Source organism: Aristolochia californica, unplaced genomic scaffold (genome assembly GCF_029961685.1).
Source record: "Aristolochia californica isolate CCGP_79_NKW_82.1479 unplaced genomic scaffold, dmAriCali1.0.hap1 SCAF_13, whole genome shotgun sequence".
Lineage (NCBI taxonomy): Eukaryota > Viridiplantae > Streptophyta > Magnoliopsida > Piperales > Aristolochiaceae > Aristolochia > Aristolochia californica.
In genome coordinates, this window is record NW_027181804.1 from 4740997 (window position 1) to 4753269 (window position 12273).

The window sequence follows — 12273 nt, forward strand, 5'->3', positions numbered from 1 at the left end:
TTGTAATGGGTCTCCCTCCACTTCTTCAAAAAAATAAAAGGGGTCACCCTCCAGTTTAGTGTGTTGAAAATAAAATTTGCCTTTTTCAAAAAAAATAAATAAAGAAAAAACACAATCCAAATGACAAGTTTCAAGTAAGAAATACACAGCTGAGACCGCAGCTAGCCATTAGCCATAATAATCCTTCAACAAAATGACAATTCCACTAATAGAAATATATGTGTCGTGATTTTTTTTTGAAAGAAAGGAGGAAACGATTTCAAGTGAACTACAATTATAGAAGGAAATACGATCACAAACCATATTCAGTAAAGAATTTGGATAAGAATTCAACAGGAGGTATGTTGTTCTTCATCACAAGCCTCTGAAGCTGTTCTAGCAAGACGTTCTTCAAAGAGGACGTAGCAAAAAATACAAACAGGTCATCTACTATCTGTAGTGCATCTCCATTGGCAACCTATAGGTAAATGTAATTCTCATCAATTCAAAGACTAGCATTCCTACTTCATAATTTAGTGCAACCCATTGTAGCTTACTAAAAAATAAAACAGAAAATCATATTCATCAACTAACCCTTGTACCCTTTACAGCAATTTGGGTGGTAGCTCCTTCTAACATGTTCCAAAATAAGCAAATCAAGATATTTGAATTCAAAGTAGACAACTTCGCATCAAATAAGCGGTCCATCAGCCCCTGAAAAGTTTCCTCAATTTTTTCATTTTCAAACTGCCAAAAAATTCATAGAAAGGAAAAAGGAGGTTAGCATCACAGATTGTAGGAACCAACATTTAGAAAAAAAAATATCACTATACTAAATCTTTTGGATACAAAACCTCTTTTACAAGAGCATCTTGCTTTGATTCCCTTTCATGCCACTCATTTCGAAGAACTGGAAAGCAAGCTTGAAATAACAAAGAAAAACGGCTACCCTCTATCAAGCAAAACAAACAACAAAGTAAATTTATAAGTAAATGATTTTCAAGTTAAATTGAAAAGTAACCAAGAGAAACACATTTAAGCAGAAATAGACACTTCTAGCAAAGTGAGTCAATGAATGCATTAACCACTATGTATAATTGCATCACTTAGAAATGTTCAGGAACCTTTAATAATTCATTTTGTAGAACAAATTTTTGCATATAAGTTATATCACTGAAAAGAACATGAAAAGCATACCTTCTTTCTGATTTAAAATAAATGATTGTTGAATGACCAAGAAAAATAATGTTTTTGATTGCTTAGATGTCTTGCAACACTCAATCAACCATGGCATATACTCTTCAGTATTAGTAAGGAAGCTTCTAGCCAAAGCTTCCACAGTCTTTGCATTCACAGTAGTAAAATGCTCACGTTTGAATTCCTGCACATTTCGTAGTTGTTTAGCTCAATGCCTTGCGAGTCATAATCAGAAGCAATAAGCAGATAAAATTTTACTACCCTGCACTCCAAAGAGATACAGTGCACATATTAAAAAAAAGTAAGCATATGCATAGATAATAAATTTTATGGCTGCAATGGTTGGGTTAATCCACAATTCAAACCATCCCCAATCTGCAGAACCTTATCCGAACCGCAAATAAATGAATTGAATTAGTATTTGGGTGAAAAATATTGATCTGGACTTTAAAATGAATAAGTATGTGGATATGTCATGAAGAAAACCTGAACCAAACTGATCCAACCAATTAATTAAAATGGATTGGATTGGGTCCAAAAACTTTAAACCCTACCCGACCCACAAATCATTTACTTTATTTTAATTATTTTATAATTTGTTTGCATGCATTGGAGCATAGGTAAATGGTTCCTGAACCTCTAATATGTCCACGTGTCCATAAAGTATTGCCATGATATTCTCTAATTATACTTTAGTAATTCCATAACTAGTAGCATCCAAATCTAGTCACAATACGGACTAAAGAGAGTTAATCATGATTCTTAATTAGATAAAAGATAGAAGAAAAGTAACAGCTAAATTTAGTGGTAGTTGGTTGCATCTTATCTTTTTGAGCTGTTTTTTTATGACAATAATAGCTACTATGAATTTTCTAATCAAATCCAAAAAGTTAAAATATCAAACAAAATAATAATCTACGAACACGCAAGTATTTTGATAGTGGTTCACAACCTCTTGGAGGATTGCTACTTCCACTCCCAATTCAGAGTTAAAATTCACTAAATAAAAAAGGTTAAACGGCGTCCATAGCTATAGACTCAAGGGAACCAAGGTACAATACTTGTCCAACACATGGGACTTACTATCAACGGCTACAAGGTGCAGGCTCTTAGACCTACAAAAGGATTTTCAACAACCACCAATTAGTTTATCCAAGTCTTGATTGGTCGACAAATGTAAGGGTTTCTATTTTTACATTAAATCCCATCTTTGATTGTTGAATATGGAGGTAAGTCACTTACATATTTTAGAAATCAACAACTTCCAAATCTAGGCTTGACATTATGTTAATTTGAATTTTTGTAAAAATGGTCAACTCCTTTGGAAGTGGTCGACTCCTTTTTTGTCCCAGTAGTTCCTCTACTTACACAAAGGGTTGACTCATTTCTAATTTAAAACTCATTGTTTCAAGGGATTTTCTTTTTTCTGCCTCTGATACTTCTACCTTTGCAAAAGGCCAACTCCTTTTGTCATTGTTTCTACTACAAAGGGGTCAACTCCTCTACATTTTTGTGCTTAAACTCTCCAACTCTCCTACTAAAGGGGTCGACTCTTTTTAAATTTACAATTTACTATTTATAGTGGTTGATCCCTTTTGATTTTAGTACTTCCTTTCTTCAACTGAAGGGGTCGATTCCTCTGCATGTTTTTTACTCCTCTTTAGCCTTCATGCTTCAAATCTTCATCTTCACTACTGAAGTGCTCGACTCCTATGCATGTAGTCATCTCCTTTTGCCCAAATTTTTATCGATGATGAAAAGAAGAATTATGGGAGCATGTAGTAAATGTGTCATATATTTTTATTTTTATTTTCTGAAACTATGAATTTATTAAAATTTTTATATGCACTTGTTCTCTCATGGATGTTTGTATTTAAAAATGTCTTAACTACATTTTATATTGGTCGATTCAATGACTTTATTGCAATTAATAAAATTTACTTGGAGCTAATGAAATAGCTGAGGTGATTATGTTTATATCAGATTATTATATTTGGTCTTCTATATCAGAAATTGTGATCAGTAATATGATCTCCTTAAAATCCACATCCAATCCAATGAAGTTACCAAACCGATTAGCAAGATCCATAGGTGAATATTAATTTTTAATTAACCCAACTAGGCTTGAGAAAGCTTTGAGAAGGCTGTGTAAGGCAGACCAAGAACAGAGAGTTTGGAGTTGATATTAAGCCAATAAATCACCATAATGCCCAACTAGCGGAAGCTGAAAAGCAATGTGCTAGGACTTGGGTTCCACAGCACCTTAAGAGATAAATAAACATTGAAGGCCCAGTAACTAGACACAAGAACTAACAAACGTTTTTTTTTTCTAATATTAACTAACAAACTAAGTCCTTGAATGCACAAAACCCATTAACCAGTGAACCCTACAACTTGAAATAAAAAAGTATAAGTATGCTAAAACCACGGCCAGCTAAAGGTGAGCTTGCATAAGCTTGCCTAATCAAGGCTGAGCCTGATATCCAATCCCCTTTCAAAATCACGTGCAAGGATTGCTACAATATAATTAGATTTTGTAGGATTCCATAACTGGTTTTCTTTAGTGGATAAGCTCATCAACCATTATGTGAGAAGAAGCATCTTCAGAATTTCTAACAGGATTGAGAGAGGGAGCAAATCTGAAATTTTGTAAGGTAATAGGAGGCTGTAGCATGATCTCTCTTCATTCCAAATACATTTTTAGAGAAAATCACTATTTTTATTGTTCAAATTCTAATTCTTGAGCTTAGTTTACTTGGACCCTGAGATAGGATTATAGCAAGCATTCGAACGTAAAACAGCAGTTGAAGGGCAAACTTGTTGAGTTTCTATTTTCCAAGAGATTTTAAGCGTGAACATGGTCATTAGCCATGGTCACTGCTACACACCTGCATCTTAATGTAGGATCTTGCTGGAATGGAAAAGGATAATAGAAGAAGTTCTGTCACATCTCCAAACAGCAGAGAATTTTACCTTCAACAGTGAAGTGAGTGTACCATTATATGTATCAGAAAGGTTGCTATAGAAAGGCCAAGCAATTTCATTCACCAATTCCAAAGCTTTAATGTTTAACTTCCATGTCTGAAAATACAGAAGTCAACATCAAATTTACATGATATAAATATAGACTTCAAGCTTATCTATACAAAAAATGAAATCAAATTAGAAATATTTGCTTTAGAACTGAGAAGAAACAAGTTACCTTGGGAAGGATCAGAAGTAAAGGAAATGCCATGGTAGCAATTTCTTTTGAATAGTCAACCAGATGTTGTTGGAAATTTGAAATAGCACACTCAAGGCATGAGATAGCAACATCACAAGCCTTATGAAAAGAGTCTGGAGAATCTGCAATAAAAAAGAAAAGAAAGTCCTTTAAATAAAGCATTGTCAATTAGGTAATGAAAAAACCACAAGTCAAAGCCAACATTACCACTGCCAAATGCATGGAAAAAAAAGTGCACAATCCAGCTATTACAACCCTATAGAGGGAAAGGATCAAGCTTGTTTTCCTCTATTTTTCTGTATAAAGGATATTCTGTTAGGGAGTTGGATTCAATTCAGGTATATCACTAGCCCAAATGTCTGTTTCTGGATTTTTAAGGGCTTCATTGAATTGAATATTCAAAATTGTTATCCTACCATTCTAAAATAAAATTAAAAACACTAAGACATTTTTGGCACTGAGCATTTTCTAGACTAAAAAAAGCAGAAGTTGAATGTCTGAAAGATAAGTTCCCAGAAGCTGTTAAAAAAAGTAGTAATAATAAAAGATAGAAAAGAGATAATAACAGATAGCAAGAAAAGAATGATGATGTCTAAGATATAACAGGAATAAAGAGCCATGCACAGTGACTACCTATCTGAATGTTGATGCATCTCATAAGTATGTCCCGGAAAGCATTTACAAGAAGGGGAGGTTTTATAATTCCACACAAGCCTTCAAGAGCTAGTGATGCCTGAACAACACTAAGATCATCATCATGGAGTCGGCGTACTATTGCATCTTGAATATTCACACGATTCTGCACCGAACATACCCATACATGCATTAAAATAATGGAAATTCAAATTAAAAAAAATTATTTGACAAAGGAATTGAATGAAGTGACCGGGTCCCCCAGTTTTTTCCATTCACTCGTATTTTCTGAGACAAGCTGAGTCGACTCATGAACTGGGTCAATCAACTCAGTTTTTGAAGACAGTGATTCAGTTTGGGGGTAGAGAACTCGTTTTTAGCATGACTTATAACAGATTGTCTTATTCAGAGTGACTCGGCTAGAATCAGTTAGACAAAGGTTAAACACAGATCTTACAAGTCTGACTCGGGGTTTAATAGGTTCTTTCAAACTCAACTTGGGTCACTTGTCCACCTTGGGTTTCAGGCAAGCCAAACCAAACAGGATTTTCAGGGTACCAAACCTGTTCTCGATACCATGTCTTAGAACATGGTTAAACTGGCTGGCTAGGTCGAATTGGGTCTGAGAAAGTTGAAGGAAATGATGGAAAATATTATAACTGGTACTCTAACAACACCTACAGTAGATACAAAATATTTAAAGAAGAAATACAAATACCTGTGAATCAATACTATTGCCTCTTAGTAGTCCAGATGCAGCAATAGCAGACAGAGTTGATCGACGAACCTCGACCTAATAAATGTATAACATTACATTTGAAGAATAGCAACCAGTGCTCAAATTTCTACCAGATATGAGAATACTCAAAAAAATATTTGAAAATGAGAATACTCAAATTGAATAACATAAAACTGTCAAAATCAAATTCCAAATCTTCACCTTTGGATGTTCCAAATAAAACCAAAGTTTTGAATTGGAAATCTCTGGTGGCATGTCAACGGATCCATCAAACATAGAGCATAAAACCTCAAAGATGGAGTCCTGCCTAGAGCAAATTTTTGGATCCTGACATCACAAAAGATCAAGGAAAAATAATTTTATTCAGCAGCACAAGCATTCTTTTGAAGGGGAAAAAAAAAAGGATCCGTGTAGCCTCTGGGTCTCATTTGGGAAAGTTTGATAAGAAGTATGTGAAGAAGTAGAAAAAGAAGAATAGAAGTATCTAAAATATTGCTTAATTACACTCACCTTCTGAAAAATTGCAAAAGTACAATCACCCCTCTGGCATATTGGTAATCACAAATGTCCCTGATTTGAAATTTTCACTATATTCAGCCCCTTCTCTTTTTCTGTTGGAATATGATAGAAATTACCTTCCATAGGTATTCAAAAATATTTATTTATTTTTTTTCGAAAAGGAGAAGGGGATGTACTCTCCCCACTTTCTCTATTGATGCAGGGAGACAAAGGGGGAGGAGTGAGCCCCTCCACCATTTCCAAGAAACAAGGGGAAGAGAGAGGGTCCCCCTCCCTTTTCTCCCTTCTTTAATAAAAGGACAGAGGGGTAGGACCTCACTGACCCTCATCTCCCCTCTGTTAATGCCCTCCCACTCTTGTATAGACACAAAAAAGAAAAGAAGAAATGTCTTCTTCCCTTTTTCAGAATAAAATTACTTCATTAGAAAACTAGATTTAATAAACATTTTAGGTTTTTTGTCATGTTTCAACCAAAAGAAGAAAGTATAAGAGTCTAAGTGAAATAAAGTATAAAAACCAGGTGGGCGAGTGTAACTATCAATATTCCAGAGGATGAAGGTAATTTTACAATTTTCAGGACTGTATAGTGAAAAATAATGCATTTAGCTAACCAACCTCTAGAAACTTTCGAACAGCTCCACGCAATTCACTTGGGTAACATTTACTAACTGCACCCAATATTTGCCTGGCCCAGATTCCTAAGAAAATTTCCAAAATCAAAGAACCTCAACATGAAAGTATCAACAACAGAGAACATTTTGGAACAGAATAGTGGCTAAATACGCAGAGAACATAATATGTGTAATATATACATAAATGGTTATTATTGAGAGCAGCCAAGTCTAGAAACAGAAACTTTCTTCAGCTAGTAAGCAACTATTTAGCTGAAGATTGAGCATTGGTAGATTTAGTAGTAAAAACTAGTAAAACCAACCATATGGGAATTAAAGCAGCAGGAGAAACTGAAACACAAAATAACTGTAGCACTATAACCCAACATACCTGCTTCATGTAAGTTGGATTTCTCTGTCTTCAGTGACAATTTCAAACAGGAAGAAAGCACTTTATTTACAATATTGCTAACTAAATTTTTCATGGGAACAGTCTCTATTGTAGTAACCAAAGCAAGGCAAAGAGAATCATCAGAGGAGCTGTCCAGAGAAAAAGAGGGATCAATCTTTAGGCATAAATATAAAAGAAATATATTTCCATTTCCTAATAAAGAAATAGAGTATAACTCTGCACCTGTTGTCAGCCAATGCTTCCACATAAACATGCAAGAACTTTTCAATGATGAACTCCTTCGAAAGGCCAGCAAGTACTCCAGAAAGGTCTCTATATGAAAGGAAATGAATTAAAATAAAGTACTACAAACTACAAGAAACCATGGACAATATCCATATAACACTATCAAAAACACTGAAAATTTAGGATGTAAAGAAACATTTCTTGAGAAATGATTGGAGGAGAGCATTAAATACCTTATGCCTGCAAGAAACTCCATGCCTTTCTTAGGAAACACTTGGATGGTTTGAGACTGATTAAAATAAAGAAAGACAGAATATGGACTTGAGGAAAATGTTATGAAAAATAAAAGTTTGTGCATACATAACACAATTACTGCAAAAAGGAGTAGAATATATGCATCAATCACCAATCAATTGTGTACATTCCCAAGCAGAGGATCTCAAACCGCAATAAAATAGCTATGAGTTGATTTCAGCTCTAATTTTCTTCAATTAAAAGTGAATAAACTAGTGATTACCTGAACAAGGTTGATTATGACCATGAGACACAAACGCAGCCAGGGCAGGTCAGCTGATTTCTTCGTATCTTGGTGAGCTACTCTTGCAATGAAGAAAATCAAGTTATTGACCAGCTTAGGAGCCAATGTTGCTCGGGTTGCTAATAGAGCAACAACCATCATTGAACCAGCCTGCAACAATTGAAACAAATTTCTTAAGAAGATCATAAATAAATAAAGGGTTAGGAGTCCCAAGAACCAAGATAGACAGAAGGCAGAAATCAAAGACGTAGAATAGGAAATCAAGCAATGGAATAGGCTGTTCTCTCAGACAACTACTCTCTCAAAAAAAAAAAAAAAAACACTTAAAGAACCTGCGATCACACACTGAACTAATCCCTTCAATTAGGAACTAGCATTTGCTCTCATTTCATTACAAATTTACAACAGTCTTGAGCCATTATAACAGGAAAGGTTGACCTGCCAGCCTCAAGCTGCAAATGTTCATATGGTTACAACTAATACAGTAGAAGTTCAAACTGATGACGAATCAGAAAAAAAATTAAATTCGTGTTATTATTAAAAAAATGACATAACATTTTGTTGGACTTTTTAGGTTAGGATCTATTCATGCCTAGTAAATAGTTGGGTGCTCGAGGGTAAGCAAGATTCTCCAGGAGGAATCATTGAAAAGAAAATGCATTATTTTGCACAAGCCTCAAGGATACATCTCATCTTCCTATCTTGGTTATTCTAAGAAATTAGCAATCAATCGTTCAATCTGCCTTGCATTGCATTGCTCGACCAATTGTTTGGGCTCCTCTTCCAGATGATTGGTTGAAATTCAGTTTTGGTGCAGATCCAAGAGGAATCCTAGGCCCACAGGAAGTGGAGGAGTGGCCAGGGATCCGTCAGGTGCCGGTCTCTTTGTATTCTCTGCTCCCTTTGGCACTGTGAGTCTACTATGGTGGAACTCAAGGCATTCCTATTGGGGCTTATAATATGAGAAATTTTTCGACCCCACTGGTCGTTGAGGGTGACTCGGTGGTCATTTCATGGGTGTTGTGTAGCAAGTCCCTTGAAGCATTCTGATGAGATAGAGAATATTAGCTGGATCTAGATACATTTGTTAATAGCATATTCCTATGGGGTGCAAACTGTGTGGCCAACAGTTTGGCTAAGGTGGGAATCAGTCGTCAGCAACTTGGTTTCTATGCCTCCCTTCTTTTATGATTTTTCTCTTTTTTATTTTTTGTATTTTGGGTTTACTCTGTTCTTTCTTGTGTAGTAGCCTCTTGGATTTTCCTTTGTTCTCTAGTTTTGTATCTTTTTGCCCATAAGCTTGCACAACTTTATGAGATTCCCTTTCTCAGCTTACCAAATAAATAAATAAATAAAAATAAACTCAGCATGAGATCAGTTCAAAAAACCTACTCAAATTTGGTCAAGATTTTTTTATTGGAAAAACAAATTTGGTCAAGATTCAGGACATTAAAACATCTTTCCCTTGTCAGTCCAGCAAATTTAGGTACTAGCATCTTACTTCGGCCATGACTGCTCCTTGTGGCTTTTTTCCCATGTTTCCTTTGGAAGGTAGGGCATTAGTTGAATCCTCTAGTGAAACTAAACTACTACCTTGAACAGCATGCCAGCTGCACAAAGACCTCTGACCGCCACCAAGATAAGCCACAAGTTGGCCTAATGGCAACTTAACTAGCCTAAAACACAGAGGCACCACATTTGCTACAAAAGATAAGAAACATTAGACAAGAATAGTACGCCCCTCCTCTAGTCTAGCAATCTCAAAAAACAAAACGCCAAACATTAGATAAGAATAGTATTTCAAAAAGGAAACACATGGGAGACAGGCTAGGCCCTACTAGTGGTATCTCCTTTGACATTAATTATGCATCCATTCGCTATCATTGTGATCCAGCGGAGGTTGCTGATTGTCAGAGTGTTGAGTAGCTGACTCTCAAACAGAAGAGTTGTCAATTGTCACTGTGATTGGCCTCGGTGATTCTATGGCTCTTCTAGTGTCAAACCGACAATTAGAAGAGTTGTCAATGGGACAATCACGTTCCAAGAAGTCCTCCCTTCATTGATTCAGCTAGTTCTCCATTCTCTAGTCGATCTCTTGTGGTTGGCGTTGAGCTCCCGTTTCCTTACTCTCACTCCCACTCTTGCTCTTGCCAAGAAAAATTTGCCTCCTTACTTGATTTGGTGCCCATCGGCTGATGGTTAATTTTCTGTTGCTCTTTGTTATGAAAAGTATGGGAGTCTCATCTTCACATCCAATAGATTCTTTTGCTTGGTCACTCTCCAGTCCTCCTAAACACAGGTTTTTTATATGGAGTACACTTTATTGTAAAATATTAACAAGAGATCATTTGACTAGGCATGGCTCAGCTCTTCCAAGCGCTTCCTGTTTGTTGTGCAATCAAGTAGATGAAACATTAATCACGTGCTCCTTCACTGAAGACTCTCATCATGAGTTTGGAGCTATTTTCTTAATCATTTCAAAGTGCCTATCTGCATTCCTCCTCTTAGCAATTTCATTTCTCTTTGTTTTGGTATGTACCTTTGCTGCACAACATCATGCCTAACTACATGCCTAACTACATAACTTTTATTCCTTGGGGCATCTGGTGGGAAAGGAAATTAATGATGTTTCAGCACCAGCTTAGTTCTCTTGAAGCCTTTGAGGAGATTATGTGTGGACTTACCAGAAGTAATTGGAAGTTGGTTGCAAGACTCTCTTTGAGTGAGCATACAATGCAGGTTGAGAGGAAGACACCAGAGTTTGATGTTATAAGCTAAATTTAGAGGGATCCTCCACAGGAAATCTTGGTCCTTCCCATTTTGGGGGCTGTCTTTAGAAATTCCAATGGTGAAATTCTTGCTTTCTGTTGCTGGTCCTCTTGGCATCTCTGATTGCACTACTGCTGATCAAGCATTGAGGAATGTGCTGAAAAACTTTGGAGAGCATTTTCATGGGAAAATTCATGTGGAATGTGATTCAAGTTGTGTCATTAATTGGTGCTCAGGCAAGAAAAACCCTCCCAGGCGCCATTGGGCCTGTTTTTAAAAAAACTCAAGACTTATCCTTAGATTTAGTTTGTAATTGGACTCATGTGCCTAGAACAGCAAACAGCATTGCTGATTCTTTAGATAAAGAGGGGGTTACCCTTCAATCCCTCATTGTAAGGTGTTACCCTCCTTGATTGTTTTTTCTTTTACCTGAGGCCTTTAATAAAATTGAGCCTTTTTTTCTCAAAAAATATGTCAATTAATCCCTTATATTGCTCCAAATCATCAAGGACAAGCAGACTTGCCCCCCAGATCTATGTCATAATACTGGTAGAGTCTCCTTCACTGGTCAAGGAAGAAGAAAGAAGTGCAGGAGATAAAGCTCAAAAATCTGTTTGTCTTTGGACAACCCTCCCATTATCTAAAGTCTTCTAGTAATCTTTCCAAAATGCAATTTGTTGGATTTTTGGGTTGAGCCCGGCTTCACCCCAAAATAACTAGCTACTTAGGAGGCCTATTACTCAACCCTATAACCCATTAACTTTCCTTCTCATTTTTCAATGAGGGACTTTTTCCCACTCAACACTCTCCTTCACGTCCAAGCTTACACATAACGGGCCTGAGGCATGGACATAAACCCTCTAATAGGGCATATAGACTCATTCATAGAGGGGCAACACAGACTCCTATCTTATGGAACCCACAACATAGATAACCTAGGGAGCACAAATTGGGCCTTACAAAAAACCTACTCTCATACCATGTTGTATTTTTTGGTTGAGCCTGGTTTTCATCCCAAAATTACTAGCCACTTAGGAGGCCTATTGCTCAACCTTATAACCCATTAAGTTTTCTTTTCATTTTTCAATTTGCGACATTTTCCCACTCAATACAATTCCTTTTGAACTTCGTAAGAAGATTCAACCAAGACTTCTTGATGACTAAGGAAACCTACAAATCAAACATAAGTGAAGTTGGATGCAATTCCACCACACTATAGTAGTCTAATCCTCCAAAAACTTGTTTGTTGGGTTACTTTTTTTTTAAGAAAGTTGAGAATTGTATTAATGGTCAAAGAAGACTACAACAAGGGAGCCCATAAAGTAAGAGGACATTTTACAAGGACCACATACTAAGTGTCCATTAAAAACAAAAACCAGCCACATGAAAAACCTAAAAATTGAAATTAAAGAAATCAACACTGATCAA

The 12273-nt window shown here is 36.1% G+C and overlaps 1 protein-coding gene across 1 annotated transcript in view; it reads right to left on the reverse strand.

Moving 5' to 3' along the window:
• Positions 1 to 12273, reverse strand: part of LOC137947779 (uncharacterized protein At3g06530) — a 35188-nt gene that overhangs the window by 19992 nt on the left and 2923 nt on the right. The window contains exons 6-19 of the mRNA XM_068793542.1: positions 8056 to 8226; positions 7772 to 7827; positions 7536 to 7625; positions 7293 to 7441; positions 6906 to 6988; positions 5973 to 6098; positions 5751 to 5825; positions 5033 to 5198; positions 4379 to 4521; positions 4150 to 4257; positions 1177 to 1360; positions 834 to 931; positions 574 to 726; positions 301 to 457 (exon numbers count right to left, since the gene is read on the reverse strand). Of these exons, the coding sequence (XP_068649643.1) occupies positions 301 to 457; positions 574 to 726; positions 834 to 931; positions 1177 to 1360; positions 4150 to 4257; positions 4379 to 4521; positions 5033 to 5198; positions 5751 to 5825; positions 5973 to 6098; positions 6906 to 6988; positions 7293 to 7441; positions 7536 to 7625; positions 7772 to 7827; positions 8056 to 8226 (1759 nt within the window). The remainder of the gene's footprint in view (positions 1 to 300; positions 458 to 573; positions 727 to 833; positions 932 to 1176; positions 1361 to 4149; positions 4258 to 4378; positions 4522 to 5032; positions 5199 to 5750; positions 5826 to 5972; positions 6099 to 6905; positions 6989 to 7292; positions 7442 to 7535; positions 7626 to 7771; positions 7828 to 8055; positions 8227 to 12273) is intronic.